General features: G+C 40.7%; 1 protein-coding gene across 2 annotated transcripts in view; it reads right to left on the reverse strand.

Moving 5' to 3' along the window:
- BRINP1 (BMP/retinoic acid inducible neural specific 1) overlaps nucleotides 1-23,080 on the reverse strand; it is a 223,638-nt gene that overhangs the window by 54,689 nt on the left and 145,869 nt on the right. For both annotated transcript variants that reach the window (XM_004712553.3, XM_045296663.1), the window contains exon 5: nucleotides 19,737-19,842. In XM_004712553.3, coding sequence (XP_004712610.1) covers nucleotides 19,737-19,842 — 106 coding nt within the window. The remainder of the gene's footprint in view (nucleotides 1-19,736; nucleotides 19,843-23,080) is intronic.

Genomic DNA, 23,080 nt, shown 5'->3' on the forward strand with positions numbered 1-23,080 from the left:
GTATGAGCCCCTAATAAAATGATTAAGAACAAAATTCTTATCACATTGTATTAGGTGTGTTTGTGTACATGTCCTTACTAGTCCCTGAGCTCTTTGATGGCAAAAAGCAGTGCCTGTTCATTCCCATGGCTCCCTAGCATCTATGTACAGCAGAATATGCATAGTAGATGTGCTTGAATGAAAGTGGATTCGATCGAGATAGAATACGTTTCAGAGAGAACTTTGAGTCTTTGTTCTATGTTCAGTATGCTCTGTATCTCTTGTAAGCAGGCCCGAAATTTTCCCCTACTATCAAGGGTGAGGCTTGAAAGCGATTTTGACTTAATTTCAATAGTTACAGAGACAGATGTTAAAAAAGAAAGGAAAAGAAAGGAAAGAACTAAGAGAACAATAGTACTAAAAACGTGACCACTCATTTTAGCAAAAACAAAAATACCTTTGCTTTGGATCTATTGCTATCCCTTATGTTTCCTGAGGATGTCCTGTATCAGAGAACCACATGCTATAGAAGTAAATTGAAGACATTTATTAAAAGTACAGAGAGGGCCTAGATTGAAAAAAAAAAAGCTCAAATATATAAATATGGTTGCTCTACCAGACAAGTTATATGTCAGCATTCTTATATAGTGGAAGCAAGAACTAACATTCCAAAATCACCATTTTCTGAGAGACAGAGAAGTTGACGGCAGACTATCTGAGAACAGGGAATTAGTGGGAGCTTGTGGGTGACATACAGATTGTATTACATCACTAAGGAGTCCTAACTGCAGGGGCAGTGAATTATTTAACGTGGTTCCTCTAGCCACAGTCTCTAACTCTCACTGAACAACCTTTTCCTTCATGGATATGGTAAGAAGGTGGGGAAGATACTGATAGGATTCACCTGGGAGTAGTTTCAAATAGGATTCCCTGGAGTCTCATCCTGCGATGTATAAGATGAGCCCTCTGAGAAGCTGAAGGAGCGATCTCATTACCAACAAGAGTCAGGAGTGAAGCATATCCTCTGGATCTGAGATCCCTGTGCAGTGAACCTCCTGGATCCATAAGACAGCTGTACCATCAGAGGAGGAACAGCAGAACCTGGAGTCAGTATGGCCTTCCCATCCCATAGAGCAAGTTAAGATGAGGGCTTTGGTGTAGGAGACTGGCTTGTGGAGTGGAGTGCCCCTGGGCACTTAATTGGGGAGTTGGACTTGCTGACCCACAAAAAGCTGAGTGCCTTTGGGCTAAGGCTCAGTGGAGTGAGATGCCTCTGGGCATTTAATTCTTGGAACTGGATTGCTGATCCAGGGAGTTTAAACTGAAAGCCTTCTGGTTAAGGCTTAGAGTAGAATGGTATGTCCTTGGGGCATCTATTAGCAGACTGCACAAAACTTTGTAACGTCTTGATAAATAACTCAACCCTGAGCACTTCTCACTGCCATTACAAGTTGTGAACTTCCTTAAAACCCTTTAATGATTAGTTTCTCCGAGTTCTGTGTAGTCATTTCCATGGATATTAGATCCCAGAGTGAAGAGTGGAGAAGTAAAACCGAGAAAGTAAATTGAGGCACTACAGCAAGTATAACTCCTCTTCAATCAATTTCAGAATGGTCAGAGGACAATGCTAGAAAAGGGTTTGGGGGACGGACAGGGGCTGTTATTGACATTGCTTTCTCAAGCATTTAGTCCCTGGAGTCCACCGTATAGTTTTATGAATAATGTTGTGTGTTGAGACGTTTGGGGCACAGGCTACTGCATCCTGCATGTTGACTATGAAGGAAAGATCTCCTGGGAAGAACCTGTGACATCCTCTGTCTGCCAGACCAGAGAGAACAGAAGGGTGGGGACACTTCATTTAGCCTATAAGGTTAAGTAGGTCCAAAGGTTAAAGAACCTGCTATCTGAAAAAGGCGCTTTTACCATTCAATATGGATTCAAAACTCTTGTCAAAACTTAAGATGCAGGATGCACTTTCAGGCTGCTCTGTTTGCACACACCAAGTGCCTTTGATCTTAGACTTGCATTTGAAGACAATAACTGTGCCTTCATTGGCCCTTTGCATTCTTTACTAGATATCAGACAGTGTTAAATTACAGTAGATGCTCAAAATCAAATTTGTTCAATTCTGAAGCTCGTATGAAGAAAAACACTTAGCGTTTTATTGAGCGAGGCTCTGTAGTAGATACTGAAGATATGGAATAGAAATGAGACATAATTTCTGACATTGAGGGTCTCCAATAATATGAGAGAACAAAAAATTATATATGCAGGGTTACAATAAAGACATATAAATATTCACAAGCTTCTGAGACTGAAAAGAAGATCTCCTATTTTGTAGGAGTAGAGGAGTTCAGAAAAGTGATTTTTGAGTAAGATGAAAGCCAAACTGTGTGCATAGCTCAGCATTCACAAATGTAGAAGCCACAGAATCAAACATCAGCAAAGACCCTCAGGAGCAAATAGATTCAGGTAACTCTGTGTGTTAGATCCCTCTCCAGAGACCCCTAATACACATTCAGAGAGGTAAGGTGTTGAGAAGTCCTGCAGGATATACGTAGTTTGTGTTGTTTTTCGGGTTTTAAGTATTATTGAACTTTCTCTCACTCTGTGTTCACAAATAACCTCCATTTGACAAAGGCTTTACAACCACAAACCTTTCCTCCTTGCTGGTTACACAGGTTTGCTGTGCTTGGGGTCAGCTCTGGAGGTTGTCTTCACTTCGGATCCAAGCTGATGGAAGAGTCCTTATTAAGAATTTGACACTCTTGTGGCAGAGAGCCAAGAGCACAGGCCGAGATAAGCAATGTCTTCCCTAAAGCCTCTGGTGCAATCTGGCATGCATCGTGCTCTTTGGAATCCAATTGGCTACAGCAAATCACCTGGTCAAGTCAATCAATGGCGTCAGAAAGGATGTATACACCTCACACAAGACAGCACTGTCACTCTTGTGGCAATGCCCTGGGGTATTTACTCTTCTTCATGGAAGAGAGTAATAAATCAATGTTGTAAGCCAACACAAAAATAAAAACTTATTTGAGCACCAAATCATTTTTTAATTCAATACCTATTAATATCCTTCAGCTCTCATATATTATTAGTGTGGAAGCAAAATTATGCAAATACTGTTGAAAATCCCATTATCATATGATCCAAGAATTCTGCTCTTCAGAGTATACCACAAAGATTATCATAGGTGTATTCACATAAAAATGTATGTGCATGTGCATAGCAATACTGATCAAGAGATAGAAACAGCCCAAATGCACCAAACAATGGATAAACGGGAAGAGAATTAGCTATATCATGGAATATTATTTATAAAAAGCAATGAATATTGATACATACTATAACATGAGGAATCTTGAAGACATTCTGCTAAGTGATCGAAACAGCTACAAACTGTATAATGCTCAACTCAAATCACTGCTGTCAAGTCCATGCTGACTCAGAGTGATCCACAGAACAGACAGAACTGCCCCCTCGTGGGTTTCCAAGACTGTAACTGTTTATGGGAGTAGATAGCCTCCTCTTTCTTCCACCAGGTGGCTGGTGGTTTCAAACTGCTGACCTTGTGGATTTCAGCCCAACGCGTAACCAACAGACCATGAGGGCTTCTATGAAATATCCAAATTAGGTAATTTCCTTGAGGCAGAATGTAGATTAGTGGTTGCTAGTGTCTGGGAGAAATGTCACTGGGGATCGACTCCTTAATGATTATGAGGTTGGGTGCTGGAAAAGATCAAGAATGAGTGGTGATTGCTGTATAACACAAGAAATATACTTAATGCCGCTGAGTTGTATAAGGTAAGATGGCTACATGGTCAATTTTGCTTTCAGTATTTTACAAGAACAAAAAACTAAACTAAAAAAGAATCAAAACAACACAAAATAACCTTCAGAACTAGCATACATTTGGTCAATGCCACCGCAGCTGAGATCATGCTATTTAAAGTGGATGACCAGATCTTCAGTTATTTAATCGATTCTTACTAGTCCTAAGGAATCCTGGTGGTTCAGTGAGTCACACATTCAGCTGCTAGCTACAAGGTCAGACATTTGAAGCCATGGGTCACTCTTCAGGAGAAAGATAGGGCTGTCAAGGTAAAGACTGACAGCCTTGGAAACTCCATGGGAGCAGTTCTACTAAGTCCTAGAGAGTTGCTCCGAGTTCGAATCAACTCAATGGCAGTATCTCGTGGGGTTTTTGAGTATTACACTCTACCTCATGCTGCTTCATGATGGGATGCAAAAACTATGACCTGCTGCCCAATCACAAGAAGGCATAAGCTGGTACATTTTGGCCATCCATATCAATTTACATTAAAGCACAATCATAGTCATTAAGTCAACTTTGACTCAGAGTGACCCTATAGAGTTTGAAAGACTGCAATTATTTTGTGGAAGTAAATGGTCTCATCTTCCTTCCCAGAAGTGGCTGATATGTTTCAATTACTTATTTAATTGATGGTAATGCAATGCCTACTCCACAGAGCCAGCAGGAGGAAACACCGCTTTGGGTTTTTTTTAAAGGTATTATTTCCCTTTGGGAAGGGGTCTTAATTAAAATTTAGTTGTATAGATGTACACTAGTGAATGTAAGACAAGTTCAAATGTATCTGGACTATATTAAGGGCACATCATACGTGCAATATTTGCAGTGTAAAAGGAGAGCCTAATTCTGAAAAAAGTAAATTATGAGGGAAAACAAGGCTTAAGTCAATAATCTTAAAACAAGAAAAGTACCCTATAGGTGTGGAGTCCATGAAATAATTATTGGAGGTTACTTCTTCGTGTTCTGTTCTTCCTGATACTTCATTTCTGCACTAAACATGAGATGGATAAGAAATCGAATGGAACATCGTCGTTGCCATAGATCACACTGCCACATCAACCATTTAGCCACCAGGATTTCCATCCTGCACACAAAGTCACAAGTTTATTTAGAAAGCATCTTCCCATATGACCCAACGCTAAGAGCTAACTACCCTGATATCTTCAGTCTCATACCCAACAGACACCTATCAGTTCATACTTGTTCTGGATTTCTGCCTCTGTCCTGTACAAGTCTGAATCTCCATCCTGATTCTAGGTTTTCTCGGGTAATAGACAACACTTTTTACAACCAGCTACTTTTCGAATGTTACACGGCCTCTGTGAGGATCTCCTCTAATGGTATTGTTTGTTTGTTTATTTTCTTCTGGCTCTGGGTTCTTTCAAGAAAATGAGAATAACTACAGATCTTCTCCCCTGAAAACAATGTGCACAAACACACACAATTTGTCAAGTAAGTTTCGGGAGAATACTCTCTCTAAGGAAAATGGCAGTGTCTCCCAAATATATAGTTCCAATATTCCGTTCTAGTACATAGAATGGACTATATAAATATTCACATTGATAAAAAAGTATGCCTATTTATTTATGGGCCCCACATTGATAAGCAGTATGTTGTAAAAATTTCAAACATGGGCATTGATTGGGTAGTTCAAGGCTCAAATTTTTGCACTGCCACCTAAAGGAGAAATTACTTAACCAGTGAGTCTCAATGGAGAAACCTGGACAACAGGCTGTGTTGAGATTTATAAGAGATACTGATATAAAGAAATGAGCTCTCATTGATTAGGGGATTTGCAGTGATTAGCACTGCCTACGGGTGATGGGACAGTTTCAAAATGGACAATATTGATGGTTGAAGGACACGGTACACAGAACTAATGTCATTGAACTGTACATGTGAACAATGTCGAAATGGAAAATGTTTTGCTATATATCTGTTTCTAGGGGCTATTGAGTGGATTTGCAATTCCTATCAGCCCAACATGCCATAGTGGGAGCACCCAGGTTTTTCAAGGCCCTGCTTCCTATGGGAACAGATCGCCAACTCTTTTTGCACTGGAGTCAAATGGTTAACAGCCAAGTGCTCAACTATTGCATCACCAAAGCTCCTTAGATATGCATTTAGCACCATTAAAAAAGAGAGAGGAATGAGTTCTATCTTTGCACAAGGTAGTTATTCAGTAAATTGATTTTTCATGTTTTCCAAATAAACGGGGAATCATAGCTAAGTCAGAAGTGCTCCTTTCCCTGGTTTGCAGGTCAGAAGACAAGTAATGTCTTATCACCATCAAGTCTTCTCTCTTGATTGCCCACCCACCCTCCATTCTATTTCCTTTGTGAATGAATCTTTGGTTATCTTTAATCCACTTCTTTTTGAGAAGAACTCCACTTCTTCTTCTGACAAAGCAGTCAACAGGGGGCTCCTGGCTCATAAAGGAAAAACAATATTTGGATGTAGCCAGATGGGTGAGAATCAGCAGCCCCATTTGTCAAGATGCACTGCTCTTTTACTGCATAGGCCGCACAAACAGACCACAGGAGGGCAGACTCATGGCTTCCTGTCAAGTGCCTCCTAGGCCCCTGCTAAGCAAACAAGGAGGGACCACAGTAGCAAGCATTCCCTGTGAGCAGGGCTACACTAGATATAGTCTCTCAGTGCAGCACACTGGAATCACAAGGACACATGGGGAGACAGGGATATAAGACAGGAGGGAATTTGCTGAAATGGAGGCCTGTTTATGTCTTGCCTCCTCTTGCTCTACTATGATTTAGGCAGGGATTTATTTCAGTTCTACCAGCATGAAGGTGCGCTGTGTTGACTGAGCTACCTGAGAGGTGTAAAATGGCTTAGGCTCAAGATGACTAGGAATCAAAAGCTAGGAACCTTTGGTAACAGACTAAAAATTTTCAAGTACCAGTTTCCTGACCTGTAAAATAGAAAGCATGATCCAGAATTTTTAGTTATTGGGAGAAATTAATGGGCTAATGGATAAAAAACACTTGGTGCAATGCCTAACAAGGATTAGAATATATATATATTATCCAATATATTTTTTCTTTTAACATTTTATTTTGAATTAGGTGAAAAAAGAAATATTTCAATGAAGGTGTATAAGTTCATAGTTATACATTCAACAATTAAAAAACATTCTGATTCCACTTATCATTTTAACTCCTTCCATTTTTAAACATTTCTTCAATATCTTCTGTTCTTCAATTTCTTTGACTTACAGCAGGATTATTTCCAGGGTGGCCAGCTTTAAGCTATTTGTGAAAGTTCACTGTAGAGAAAAGAGGTTGTGGCTACAATTGCTCTTCCTAGCTTTTCAGCCCTGCTCTGCCCTCTCTGTTCCTTTCATTTGGGGTTCTTGTTTCCAATTGTTCTCTCTCTCCTCGCCCTTCCCTTCCTTCCTTCTCCTCGTCCATTATCCCTTCCCTCCTTCTGGTCACTTTCCTTCTCTCTTCTCTCCATCGCCTCTTCCTTCCCTTCGGGTCTCATTTGTCTCTCCCCATTCTCCCACTCCCTTTTGATTCTTTCTTCTCTCCTATTGCCTCCCCCTGTAGTGTCCCTCTTTGTGGTTGTTGGGTAGAGTTGGCTCCAATTCAAAGCAACCTTACACATAGTAAACGGAAACCTGCCAGGTCCTGTGATAGCCTCACGATAGCAGGCAGGTATGATGGGCCCCATTGTGTCAATCCAGCTCATTGAAGTATTTCTCTTTTTGCACTGACCCTCCAGTTTCTTAAGCATGATGTCCTTCTCCAGGGATTGTCACTAGTATCGATCATAAAAACAAATTAAATTCAATATCCATGTATTGAGGTCCGTGTCCATGGCACTCTGCTGAAAGCGGTCTATGAACTACAAAGTTGGCAGGGCAGAATTTCTTTTTTACCAGAGCCTATAATCTATTATAAAAAACATATACAGTCTAAGCAGAAATAATCATGATGCAAGATAAGTTAAAAACCCTGCTTCAGGGTTATAAGGAGCCACATGAAGGAATCGTTGCCAATTGTTTGCATGAGAACAATACATGCATGTGTAAAGGCATATGGAAGATGTCTTAAAATGGCGGGAGCAATAGAATTGATCATGATTGCACATCTCATTTTAAAGGCAATTTAACCATGGCAGTGGGCAGGGGGCAGGGTGGTGGGGTGTATGTGCTCTAAGATAGATGTGGGGCTGACTGTACAACTCCTCCTTATATGACTGAATGATTGAATGATTCAATTGTATGATACGTAAATTGTTTGCCAATAAAACAGTTGGAAAAAAATCCCTCAAGACTGAATGAAACAGCCGCAGGTTGAGTTGAAGATGTTAGGCAGCCTCAGGAGAATACAGAGTGAGGAAATTCAACCCGTGAGAAAGAGCAGGATGACTTAGAGGAAAATAGATCTTCAAGATTAGATATATGAGTCATTATCATGACCTCTAATATTTGTTGGACAATTAAGTGTTTATAGAAAATTACCACCTAAATTGCTCTAAAGGGAATTGGGGAGAGCTAAAGTAGAAAGTGGCTTTGGGAATCTATCATGGTGGGTCGTGAAAGCCATGCCGGGAATTTGGTTTTTAAACTTCAAGGACTCAGGGGAGTCATTGAAGGGTTTCAGGCAGGAGTCGATCCTAATTGACTCATGGTTTAGAAAGATTAATCCAGAAGGATGAGTTAATGTACCATGGTTACAAATCTATTGAAGAAAGTACTGATCATGTCATTGATCTATTAAGAATAAAATAATCAAATTGAGATGTATCTCTTATATAGCCCATTAGGCTTCTTATGATTATCAACTGGCTTCACTCAATGGACTGTGAACTCTAGGGATGGTCCCATGTATCTATCAGCTTGAATTCCCCAGTATGTCCACCACAGTAGCTCCACAGTAGCTCTTTGGTACCTCGTAATTGTTTCTTGAAGTTATATCTACTGAGTTCTTACTTTGTAAGTGACACTGTGTTTAACATAGACAGGGGCAAAAGAGAGTGAAAATTATTCATTCATTTATTCTATAGTTGGAAATGCTGTGGAAGATGTACAGCTAGAGTAAAAAGTTCACAAATAGCATACAAACAGAAGAGTTCAAAATAATAGCTAAAGTTTTCATTTGAATGATGGTGTAGGTGAAGAATATTGAAAGTACCAGGAACTGCAAGAAGAACAAACAAATCTGTTCCTTAAAAGTGAGTATGGCGAGACTTGATACTTTGGACATGTTATTAGGATGGACCAGCCCCTGGAAAAAGACATTATACTTAGTAAACTACAGGGTTCCATTGGCACAGTGGCTGCAACAATAGGCCCAAAGACAGCAATTGTAAGGATGACACATAAGCAAGTAGTATTTCATTCCATTGTACATGAGGTCGCTATGGTTCCCAATCGATTTGAAGGAACAACAACAATCTAGATCAGTGGTTCTCAACCTTCCCAATGCCGCAACCCTTTCATACAGTTCCTCATGTTGTGGTGACCACCAACCATAAAATTATTTTCATTGCTACTTCATAACTGTAATTTTGCTACTGTTATGAATCATCATATAAATATCTGATATGCAGGATGTATTTTCATCATTACAAATTGAACACCATTAAAGTGTAGTGATTAATCACAAAAACAATATGTAATTATCTATTGTGAAATATTCACTTCTAATTACAAATCAATGAAACTTTGTCTTGACACATGGTGTAGCATGGGTAACAGTCTTCATGTCGGTACTCGCATGTGGGCTTATCTGTATGTGGGCAGAGCCATCTGGAGACAGATAGAGGAGTGGTCTCGGTTCCTGAGGACATCAGAAATATGTGTTTTCTGATGGTCTTAGATGACCCCTGTGAAAGGGTCATTTGACCCCCACGACCCACAGGTTGAGAGCTGCTGATCTGGCCAAGCACCATGTATGGCTGTACATGCATGGGCTATTCTAACACGCACAACAACCAACAGAAATTAGTAAAGAATAGAGGCTCGGGGACTGCGATGTTTTCTCTGAGATTTCTCAGCTCCAACTGACAGAACTAGCACTTGACCTAAGGTCTTTTGGAGTGGAAGCATTTTAAACACCTAGAAGGAGGAAAGTAACAAAGATCGTAGGAGAAGAGGAGCCCCTACAGGGAAAGGGAGAAATCCATCAAGCCGATCAGAGACGCCAAAGAAGAGTTCTGTTTGGTGAATTCCCACATGGATTTTCAGAAGAGGCCGAGTATTTTGATTCCAGCTTAGATGACATAATCCAATGGATTAACCAAAACTCTGACAACACCACACTCGCCAACATCGAGTCAATGCTGACTCATGGCGACCCTATAGGACAGGGTGGAACCATCCCTATAGCTTTCCAAGACTAATCTTTACAGCAGCAGAACCCTCATCTTTCTCCCAGGTAGAATGAACTGGTTTCAAACTATCGGCCTTGTGGCCAGCAGCCCAATGCATAACCCACTGAGCCACCAGGACTCACACTAAGCAAAAGCATATGGATTTTTTTTTTATGAATGCCATCCTTGTAAGGCAACATAACAGCTGCATATTGTAGTCCCTCAAAAAAAAATGCTTCTTGAACTAAAGCCATTATAATGAGGACTGAGATGCATAAGAGTTCAGAGACGTTAGAGCTCACTATGGGCTGGATTATTGTTGTTTTCATTCATTCACTCATAAATCCCTTTAACAAATATTTTCTGAGCACTGTTTATGCCTCAAGCTTATATTGTGCTGGAGATAGAGATGCCCCCTTACAGCTAGGAATATACCTTCTGGGAGAGATAACAGTAATGTGATGGCTCTACTATCGTGAGGCATGTTCTAGAAAAGACAGTGGGCAAGACACCTAAAACAACTTGAGAAGAGATACTTCTCAGGAGAAGAGGCATCCCAGGAACTAGAGGGAAAAGTTCAGAGTAATTACAAAATAAAAAAATGATGCCTGTAGTGGATTGCAAGAAATTCCATTATTGGTCAGGAATAGGGTCTGGGGATATGTTGCATGGTTAAATAATGCAAAGCCAGGAAGCCAAGATGCATGTTGTTGTTGTTATTCATAGATTGGAGTTCTAAATTTCATCCTGAACCCTCTCAAGAGGTCTGGAAAGGTTTTAAGGAGAGAAGCAACAGCATTTGATTAGTGTTTACGAAAACAAGGCAGACGACTGTGCAGATCCGCAGCAGTGAGAAGAGAATCAAGAAGACTGGTTGAGTGCTCATTAAAATCACATAGGGAAGGAAGGGGCAATGACAGGCCGAACCAAAGTCGGGTTTGGGGAAAAGAGGATTCCTGATGAAGGGATGTTCATATCAGGATCTGGAGAAAATGGGGAAAAGTCAATGAAGGTGAGGAGCCTACTTAAGGCACGAAGAAAACATGAGTGACAGGATAGGATGCTTCTGCAAGCACCTGATATTTCAAACAGAAACGTGAGAACAGAGTGGGGACTCGTAGGAGGAAAGAAGGAAAAAATAAGAAAAAAACGAGGATAGGAAATCATTTGAAACCGAAATCTGAAGTGAGTCATTTGAATGTGAAGATGAAGAGCTTCTCGAGATGAAGTCTCAGATGGCCCCGTGTGAAGGTGTTAGCAGTGGTTAGGTAATAAACCAAGTTAACCGTCTTTGCATTAACTCTCCTCACTGCCAGCGCTTTCCCCCTTCAGAGACTTTTATGCCCCTCCTGATCATCTTTCCCCTTTGGAAACTGGCTAATGAATTCACTCCTTTGTCAATGGGAAAGGGCCATCTGTCACTGACTTTAAGACTCCATATTGTTGTTGTTAGAGGCCGGCACGCTCCTTCCAACTCAAAGCGACTCCATGCACAACAGAAGAAAGCACTGCTCAGTCCCCTGCCAGCTTCACAATTGTTGTTGTGTTTGAGCCCATTGTTGCAGCCACTGTGTCAATCCACCCTTCTCCCTCCCGCTGCACTTCTACTTGACCACGCAGGATAACCTTCTCCAGTGTCTGGTCTCTACTGTTAGTATGTCCAAAGCATGTGAGATGAAGTCTTACCATCCTCTCTTCCAAGATGCCATTGGTTGTAAAATAGTCTTGCTTTGCATTCTACTGTGTGCTCAAATACAAGAACAATTGTGACGACGGTGCAGGACCGGGCCGTGTTTTGCTGTGTATATGAGTTGGAACCAACTTAACAACACCTATCAACAAGGTGAAAATACAGTCCCTGGGTAGTCTGCCCAGTGAACACACTCCTCTTTGAAACCAAATGGTTGGGTCTTCCCTATTACCTCAGGGGAAAAGGCTGGAAATCTACTTCCAACATTGTTTTTAAGTTGAAAACCCTATGGGAATTATCGCTCGATCTTGCCATGTGTAAATGACCAATCCCTTGTGATTGACTCAAGGGCAACTCGCTACCTGGTTAGGGGGGGAAAGACCCCCAGAGTGAAGCTTTGAAATACATCAATTAAAAGAAACATTCTGATTTCAGAGAGATGTGAAGAAGAAAAAATGTCACTTAACATCTATGAAAACAAATCAAAAGTGAAATGTAATGCAATGCTCCTTTCATCCCCTCTATGACTCGCACTTGCATCTGGGTCCATATATTTCCCTTTGTCTCGCTTTACTTGGATAACCTGCCAGATGCTACTAAAACAAATCAGTTCCGTCAAACCATACAACCCATTCACGTTTGTCTGCTCAACTTTGATTCTAAAAGCATTCCCTTCAAAAGGAAAACAAACACACAACTCACTTTATTCTGCACCATTGTTTGCTCTTCGACAATGAACACGGTACCTTTGGGTAGAGTGTTCTCTGGGTTGCCTTCACCTCTCCTCTCTCATCACACACTGTCCTGAACTCATTAAACTCCAGTTTAAGCCCTGCATTGCCCCATTGAAATGTTCTCCTCAAGGTCACCAGTGAAGTCTACACTGCTAAAATCAATGCTCTGTTCTCGGTCTTCATTTTCATCATCCTATCAGCAGCAGTTGGCACCGTTTATCATGCTCTCTGTGTTTCGCCCTTTCTTGGCTCTCTTCCCAGTTCTCTAACAACTACCCCTCAGCTTCCTTTTCTTATTCTTCCTCCCCACGGCTCATCTCCACCCCTCTACACAAAATATTCTGTTGCTCAATAATTGGGTTCCTTCTATTTTGCCAGTGTAAACTTGTCCAGTTCCATGGCATTGAATGTCATCTGTGTGCTAATTCATTTCCCCAGTTCTCTTCACGAGCTTTGCTAATGCCCACTCCATGTCTACATTTGGATATCTAAGAGACTTCTCAAGCATGGCAGTTTCAGACCCAATTCCTTACATCTTATCCAAGTCAATCCCTTCCACGGTCCTCCCCATCTGTAAATAATAATCCTATTATTGCAAAGAGTCAGGCAAAACTTTGTAGTCAACTTTGACATCACTCACAACATTTTTCCAGTCTCTATTGCCCCACCCTCTCAAAATTCTCCATGTCATTCGAACCTTAAAATATATCCATAATGATGCATTGTAAATATAAATATATATTTCTGTCATAATTTGCTGCTTCATTCTCTGAGACCCAAACATTAAATAAAAGCTCAAAATTGTTTGGTAACTTATTCTATTCACTAATAAATATTCATCTCTTAAAAGAATATGGGCCTATAGATGATACTCCATAAATATTGAGGAATGAATGAGTGGATATATAAATAAGTACATTTCTGCCCCTAGACTTAGTAGCTAAGAGCTTTGGTGGTGAACTGGGTCATGCATTGGGCTGCTAACTCCAAGGTCAACAGTTCAAATCCACTAGCTGCTCCACAGGAAAATAATTACAGTCTTGGAAGTCCACAGGGTCAGTTCTGCTATGTCTTAGAGGGTTCCTGTGAGTCAGAATTGACTCAACAACAGTGAAAATCAGTAATGTCTCCTCTCTGCGTCCTTTTCCACATCGCTGCATTACTCAGACGACGCTCTGTTCTCTGCATCCCACACCAGATGGATACTGGGTTAAATTACATGACAATGTCGGCAAAAGAGTCAATAGAGTTCTTGGAGAGAGAAGTGTAAAAGGAAGAAGTTATCATCATGCCATTAGTGTTATTACGACTAGTTCGAATGTCGCTGCTATGCCTACTAATAGCCTCTTATCATTTCTATGATTCTTTTTTCTCATTTCTAATCCCTTTCTCAAACCCTTCTTTTTTCTACTCCCCTCATTTTCCCTGCTTTAATAGACATTTTATAAAGCAACATATGGCAAAGGTTATTAGAATATCATTAATATTGCCTCAATCTACCAAGATACATTTTTGCAATCTCCCCTCTCAGCCTTCAGAGGAAGTAAAGAACAACGCCACTTCAGAAAAATCAGACTATCTAGGTTAGAATCCAATGACATCACCCACAGTTTAAGCTTCCTTCCTGTACCAGAAACATGATGGTATTTATGTCTTCCTCACAGGAGCTGTGTGAGGATTAAGAACATAACAAATGTAAATACCATAACATAGCGCCTGGCATATAAGGAAGAATAGCAAACAGTGGCTGTGAATATCTGTCTACCTACTTGCCTATCAGTTTGTCCTACTGGGGGGACTTGCATGATGCTGGAATGTGTGCCACTAGCAATATAAATACCAGCAGGGTTACCCATGATGGACAGGTTTGGGCAAAGTTTCCTGACTAAGACAGATCAGGCAATATACTTTTAAAAATTAGTAAAGCACACTGTTAGATAATAACAGACTATATTGTGAGTTATAGTTCTGGAACATGAGCCCTCCCAGCCCTTTAGATTGGAAGGCACTTTAAAATAGCTGCTACAATGAATTCAAATATATCAGTGTTCACGTAGATGGCACAGAACTGGACAATGTTTTGTTCTGTTATATACATTATCACCACGAGTTGGCGCTGACTTGACCTTAGTTAATAAGAACATGATATCTGGTTTCTCTAGCCCTAGTCTACGCAACTTGTCTTCTAGCTGGACTGGACCATTCATGTTCTTTCATGCCTCTCTGTTTTATTCATGCTTTCTTTCTACAAAGATATAAAGATGTAGACATAACTAAATTAATTTTATATAAACACATATTTTTATGTACAGAAAGCACACATATACATCATGTACTACAACACAAATTAGTTCCACAAAGTGAACAAACATACCCTGTTTGTTCCTGCCATCCAGATCAAGAACTAGGGCATTGCCAATACTCCAGAATCTTTTCTTGTATACCTGAAGTTTCTGTCCAATTTCTCTTATCCAAAAGCTAACACTCTCTGGACTTCTCAAACAATGGAGTTCCTTTTACTGGTTTCAAATATTTTAAGAATGTAACTATGAGATTCTCCCACAATGATGCTTTAAATAGTAGGAGGTTTTTTCCTCATTCTTTCTATTGTTATATACCTTGTCTGAATGCATACCCATGTACTTATTTGTTCTCTATTATCGGACATTTCTGTTGATGGGCATTTGGGTTGTGCAGTTTCGTTTTGAGGTATGTTGGATTGAGCTGCTATCAACATTCCTGCATTTGCGTAACCTAGGGCACATTCCTGTTGGGTACGTCCCTAGGAGTTAGAATTGCTGGGTCATAGGGCAAAGACATTTGCCAAAGTGAGGGTACCAATGTACACTTCCACAGACAGTGAATGTGAATCTCCACTGCTCTGCATCATGACTGCTTGGTGGTGCCAGGCTTTCCCATTCTTAGTTGCATCGATTGCTGTGTAGTAACATTGCATTTTCATATTAATTTATATTTTCTTCTTTCTGATTTGAAGAATCTGAGCATCTTTTGACGGTGTACTTAAAATGTTGAATTTTTTTGATAATGGGTCTGTTCATGCTTGTTGCTCATTTTCTTTTCTTATTTGATTGCTTTTTTCTGTGTTTGTTATGAGTGCCTTGCCACATAAAAATGCAAATATTCTTCCCATTCTATGACTTGCATTTTCATATCAATAGTTTCTGATGATGAACAGAAATTTTGATGATTTTTTCAATTTGTGCTTTATATTAAGTTTTTTTTAATCGGAATGAATAAATATTTACCTAATCAAAAGTCATGAGATATTATTCTGTCTTATATTTAAGATATATTTTTTAACTCTTCTACCGGAAAGTATTATTTTTTCCTTAGCTGTACTATTCCCCCCCCCACCCCCCAGGACTTCTCTACTTGGCTAGACAAAATGAATTACTGCCTTTTTGAATCTCAATAATACTATGCATTAACTTTTATTTATCATTCTTTTATGTATTACTGTATGTTTGCACAATTAACACACCTTCTACATTGTTTTGCTGTTTCTTCCTCCAGTAGGTATTTTCATAAATACTGCTATGCCAAATTTTTTCTTACATGTTGCTGTAAAAAGAATAATAACAGAGCATATTTACAAAAATAACTACTGGGGAGAGGGAGCAGTTGGCAAACAAATGCAGAAGGCACGTTTTATTTGTATAAAAATATAGTACATTGAATCATATGTATCTGCCTAGCTCATGTCTTTCTCATTGCCACACTCAGCTCATCCAATGATCTTAATTCCTTATGCTATTTTCACCAAATTCTGGCCATCGTATCACCTAAATAATTCTAGAACTGGTGATTTCCCTCCACCCCACTGCCACCTTCATGGTCTAAATCTGTGACATCTGTTCATATATCTTTTTCATGGGCAACCACCCTTGATGCCCTCCCTGTAGGTTGATGTGTCTTACTACCTAACATTGTAGACTAGCCACAATGTCTTTTATCACTAAAACGCCTTACACCTCTTAAAGCTTGTTTTAATTCCATCTACAGTAATAGAGGGGGTCTTGGATAGACCTTGACTAAAGCACTTGTCTGCTATCCAACAGTCTGCAATGGAATCTACCAGCTGTTCCACGGGGGAAAGATGTCACAGTTTGCTTCTTTAACATCCAATGAAGCAGCCCTACTCTGTCCCGTAGGGTCACTATTTATTGGAATCAAATTGATGGCAATGGGTTATACGGTTCCTTAGTGCAGGACGCATGCCTGTCTTGTCACCATTGTAACCTTGTAGCAGATGACTTCTTAAAATGGTTGAATTCAAATTTAACTGAATTGCACTCATACACCTATTATCTAGCATTGTGTTTGATCCATAACTTGTCAAAATGAAAGTTCGTTTTCATAAAATCCTAGAATCCATAGGATCAAGGACATGACTATTGTCAGCAATAGATGAATACAGGAGAATGCTTCAAACAAATTTTATTGCATTTCTAACACTGTAACCAATGATAGAGCTTGGTTTCAGGTAACTGAAGCTTATAAAATAGTCATTCTTTGGTAAAACAAAATTAAAAGGTATTTATGAAAGTGACTATTATTTGGATCAAGAAAAAAAACAAAGAATCAGAAGATGAGGTAGTCCTGGAAATTAAACTTCATTATCTTCATGGTAAAGCTGCTTCTAAATGTTCCTACAAACTTCTTTGGTGGTAATAGTTACTGCAATTATAATTTGCAAGTCTCTCTATCCTCAACATGCGCAGCACGAAACAGCAGAGCCACAAACACAGACTGGAGCCCACTACTGGGGTTGGAACCTCAGTTCTCATTTTACAACGTTGTTGTAGCTGTCACATAGACTTGTAGGTTTTAAAATCCTGGACGGGTCATTTTGGGTTTTTTTTCCCCTTATCTCTTCTGTTTTTTTGTACTCCCCAACTGCTCTGTTTGGGCGGAATTCTTCTTCATGTATTAGAGGTTTGGTTTGAACACTAAACCACTCAACCACCTTTGGAGGCTGAATTTCACTCATTCCTCTCAAGTGACACTCTAAGTCTTCTCAACATCATTTGTCCAACCATCTTCTATAAAGGCATATGAATGAGAGAAATGCCAGGGAACCGGAATATAAAAGTCATATCAGACCTTCCAATCTCAGCCCAATTTTCCTCCCCCTGACATTCAGAATCACCTTTATCGTATACCGTTCGAGAAGGTCACAGTTTTAGTCTGCTCAAAATTAAAGTGTATCATTTTCCCCCCTGACGATAAAGTTAACGCATGACAGTAAAAAGTTAGGAAACAGCCTAGACACCTACAACAAATCATGTAGAACCTAATCACTCAGAGGTAGCCTCATTTAACATTTTAGTCTGTCTCCTCGAAATACTGTGGCAGCCATAGAGGCACACCTGATTGCACTGTGCTTCACCGTATGGTGTCTTTACAAAACTGGAAAGTCCGTGGCAACGCTACATCAAGTCAGTCTGTTGGGCCCATTTTTCCAAGTCTATGCTGACTCGGGATCTCTGCTCATGTGTTGGTAATTCTCACATTTCAAACCGTTTACTAATGCTGTTGCACACTTCACAGATGACGTACAGTGTGAACATAACATTTATATGCCCTTGGAACCAAAGAGGAAAGTGACCCGACCTGCTTTGTTTCCATGCTCACTTTATTGCTGTGGTCTGGGGCTGAGCCTACACTATCTCCCAGGCAGGTCTCTGTCTTCGCATGGTCAGGATCGTGCCATACAGACCATCAAAATGCTCCCATTTTAAAAATTAACATTAATGATTTTCAGGCATTGTTGGACCTTCTTCATAAACAACATTTCAGTACCTGCTAAGATTACATTGTTTAGGATGCAACAAAACTCATTTAGTCTCTTCAAGTGGAAAATTGAAATTTTTACATTGTTTTTGTTGTTATAAATAATGCTCTGAAGAACAGCTCTACTTATACTTAAAGACAGCTGTATTTCTTTCCCACCTGAAGCCTCTTCTCCTCTCTATGATAAATTAGGAAGGGCGAAATTTGTATTTTAAAGGGTATATTCCCTAAGGTCATGGATACACCTGGAATACCTAATAGGGTCCTGACATATAATAAACATCAGACATCTACTGAATTCAACCAACTAATACTGATAATGGGGGAGTCTTCCTAGTAGCGTCTCGGGTGCCTATCTCTCTACACGAAGACAACACTGACTGCTTTCACTGGTGCTGGTTGTTAGTTGCCCCCAAATCTATTCTGGCTCTTGGCCATTCCATACAGGCAGCGCAGAACTGCTCCGTAGGGGATTCAAGGCTGTGATCCCTCAGAAGCACAGCACCAGGCCTGCCTTCCAAGGCACCGTTACATGAGTTTGGAATGTCAACCTCTCGGTTAATGGTCAAGCATTGACCCTCTTCTCAAAAACTCACTGTTGTTGAGACAAGTCTGACTCACAGGGACTCTACAGACAGAAAGGAGCTGCCGCTGGGGGTTGATGAGGCTCTAAACCTTCCCCAGAGTGGAAAGGCCTCATCTTTCTGCTTGGAGTGTCTAGTGGCTGGTGGGTTAGGAGAGCTGGTTGTGTGGAGGCAGCCCAACGTGCAACACCACCAGGGCTCCTTCGCGCCATTCCGGGACTGTTACACAAATGCACATGCATGGACACACACACACACACACACTGAAGACCATAAATGATTAGCAAATAAGGGAGAAAGAAATTACTTAGAGGCAAAATTCCTATAAGATGCCCTTCATTTCTGGAAATCCAAATAGCACCTGCCAAAACACACTGAAAATCACACCCAATTATGAAAAGAATTCAGACGCTGTATGAGACTTTAATATATATATTAGGTCTGGAACATCTATAAATAACCCTGTTTAGATATTTTCATCAAAGTAATCAGATAAAGCTCCTCACATTTCCATACTTTCTGTGAAAAAAAATAATTAATAACCATGAATTCAACATACTGTATATGTTAACAAATTAAAAATATACCACATCTTGTCTGCATTAATTTCCATAATCATAGTTTTCTTTGGATTCTCTCTCTTTCATCTTCTCCATTCTCCCTCGTCTCATTCCTCCCCATCCTCCCCTGCATCCCTCCAGGTCTCACCTGTGCTCCTCCTCCACCTGCCCCAGCCCCGTCCCACTATTCCAACCGCTGCTTACCTTGAAGGTGGAGTTTGCTCTCCGTGCTTTGCAGAAGGACGGAACTCACAGAGTCCAGATTGTCATAGCTGTTACAGCCCAGGGGCCCAGTGCGTGTCTCTGTGACCTGCAGTGAACATCAAGTGAGAGGGGCTGAAGGAGGTGCCCTTGTGTAGGACAGGCCCTGGGGAGTCATTCCTGGCAGAGACAAAGCTGGCAGGATGAGTCTGGTGAAGAACAGTGACAAGTGTTGGGCTGCTAGCTACAAGGCCTTTAGGTCAAATCCACCAGTTGCTCCTCGACACAAAAGTGAGGCTGTCAGCTCCCTTAAAGATTTATAGTCTTAGAAATCCTAAGGAATGGGAATGTGCTACAAGATGAGAGCAATAGAAAGGACCTGATGACACCGAATGGGCTCCATGGCAGTGATGTTCCTGCTGTGATTTTCCAGATCGTGCTTGGCTGTCACTGACACCTTGGTGACAGAATAGCAGGGTGGATAAGCACAGCGATTGGTTAAGGAGCCGGAGTGCCCGAGTTGGACTTCCAGCTTTTACTTCACAAGGTCATTTTAAGATTTCCAGCAGTTAATAAGCCGAAACAGTATGGTGTGTCTCAAAAGCATGGACTACGGAATCTGGATAATCACAGTCTAAATACTGGCTGGGCCATTCATTTGCTGTGCAACCCGTGGAAGTCAGCTAACCACTAAGCTCCGGCAGACTGCAGTGAGCAAAGGCCTTCCAGCGGTGTGACGAGGAGGACTGGACAGACCGGGTCTAAGTGCCCGGCACCGGCAGATAGATGTTTGATGAAGAGAATCTAGTGTTAACACATCTCCATAGATCTGGCGAGTAGTGCATGCGTAGTATTCTGAGGTAAGAACAATAACAGCATCCCCATTTTGCAAAATGATTTTTGGCAATGAGACCCAATAATGCTGCCACAGAACAAAATATTTGAACCATAGGGCAGTGTCTTTCTAACCCATTGTCCTACAAGACTTGATTGAAGTGGTGTCAACCAGGAAATACCTATTACAGAGGAAACCTTGAACGAAATAGACTGCCATATGAAACAGGGTCTCTTCACCCCAACAGTCAAAACACTCCCCATTATTTGACATCACCACTATTCGTTCCTTCTGAGGTTTGCAGCCAATGACAAAGACACAGCATCCATTGCTGGAAGGAATGAGGTTTGGGAAAACAGCCACCCCAACTTTCAGATAGCCACTCTACCCTGCCCAGCTGTAGGGCCTTGGAGCAGTTCTGTACCCCCAGTAATGCTCTTATCCCCCTAAGAGGGAAAGAGATCATGATATCAAAGTGCTTATCACTTAGGAAACAGTGAATAACAAGGATAACAAGATGTCTTTTGCTTTTTGTTTAACAAACAACTTGCTGTTTTCTTTCTTCTTCTTCTTCTTCTTCTTTTTGTTTTGCTATAGAAAAATAATGTAGCGACCATTGAGGTAGAGTCAAAACTGCTAGCTCATTTCATTATAAACACCCAGGAAAAGAAAGCCTCACCTTACCTGGATGCTGCCCTTAGACACAGCTGGGAGAGACACACAGCCCAGCCAGAGGCAAAAAAAAAAAAGATAGAAGGGGTGGGGGGTGAGGCAAGAAAAACCCACATCACCAATTGGGTGTGGAAGGCAGTGCTACTGTGAGTGATTTCTTGAGTGGCCTCTGTGCCGTTTCTCTGAGATTTTCCTGTTAAGGGAGGCCGGCTGCTCTTGCAGGCTGTACAAAAGAGGATTATCTCTGTCAGAGCTTCAGTATCTCAATTCCGAATCCCATCCAGTGGGGAGAGACCATTTGGTGATAATGAAAACCAGGCTTTGCAGCAGGCCGACTCTGATGGCTTCATAAAGATCTGTCTCTCTGCTCAGAGCTCCCTAACAACATAATCCCCCCAATATAAGCGATTCTTCTCAGATAAGCTGACCCTTTGTTTGTCTAACTGATTTATTTCTCTCCTTACTACCTCCCTCCTCAGTAACGCTCTCCCTCCCACACAGTTCTCATCCCTTAGACAATTTCTGCTTCATCTGCTTGACTCCCTTAAATCTTTTCTCTCCTTTTCCCTAGAGATAGCTTTGAAAGTCTTAACGTAAGTCTAGGCTCGCATTTTATTCAGAAGAAATTAGAATGACGACTCAGAAGTAAAATGTACACATAATGTGGTTTAAGGGAATGTGAGAGGCAAAAAATGCACCGAAACTCCCAGGAGCACTAATCTTTTATATTACTAGCTCATTTTTTGACTCTCACATTTTTTGACTCTAAATGCATTGCACTTAAAATCAAATATATTTTTTAAATGTAAGTTTTTGTGATCCAATCAATGGGACCACTAGCTATGGGTAGCTAATTTAATTAAGTTTGATTAACTAAATTTAAATACAACTACAAATCTAGTAGTGAAATATCAATGACCACATGTGATTAGCGACTACTGTCTGGGCCAGCACAGACATATGACTGTCAATGACGTTGACAGAATTACTGGTCTAGAAGACCGAGGGCAACCAGTTACAGACCATCCGCTTTGTAACTAGTTCTGTAGAACCCCAGATATGCCCAGATACTTACATATCATTATTTGCTCCTCACTGTTAAAAGAGCAGCTTCAAGTCAGGGCAGCAGAGACTGATAGTTATAGTCAAGGGTGTTGACAATTTGACTCACTTATGATTCTCAGTGACCCAGTGGTCTGGTAGTTATATAATTATGTAGGTATCCCACATGACTAAAGCAGATTGATGAGATTACTCCATGATGGGATCTGATATGAACACCAAATTCACAGAAAGGAAGGTCCCTCAGGGATATGCCAGGCTCCACATATATGGACATTCTGGGGGGAAAAAACTCTTTGGCTCTCTGCTTTCTCATGATCTAACCTCTTGTTCTTCAGACTTATGCCAGCAGAATGCCAGTCTTAGGACTCCTAAGCCTTCATAGTTTGTGAGCCAGCAGCTTGCTGTCTAACTTGGGTTTATCAGTCCCTGCAGCTATGTCAGCAGGAGAATCTTCCTGCTTGACATCTGACCCACAGAGTTGGAACTTGTCAGTTTCCACAAATGCATAAGCCATAAATTTTTTGAGATACATCTGTTTATAGGAGAGGGCTTCAAAGAGTTTGTGGAACAAAGCCCTTGTCTCTGAAATCCATTTTCCCATGATCTTTCAGAAGTCTTCAGGTGTATGTGTATGTGTGTGTGGTATGCATATGCCTATGTGTGTATACATACACAAATTTCATTGATTTTGCTTCTTCAGAGAATCCAATATAAAACACCAACAAGTCCTTCATGGTTTAAAATACTTATGATCTATCTGGCCCTTTATAGGAAA

The sequence above is a fragment of the Echinops telfairi genome, unplaced genomic scaffold (assembly GCF_000313985.2).
Source record: "Echinops telfairi isolate 266 unplaced genomic scaffold, ASM31398v2 ScPeMD7_7410;HRSCAF=8448, whole genome shotgun sequence".
Lineage (NCBI taxonomy): Eukaryota > Metazoa > Chordata > Mammalia > Afrosoricida > Tenrecidae > Echinops > Echinops telfairi.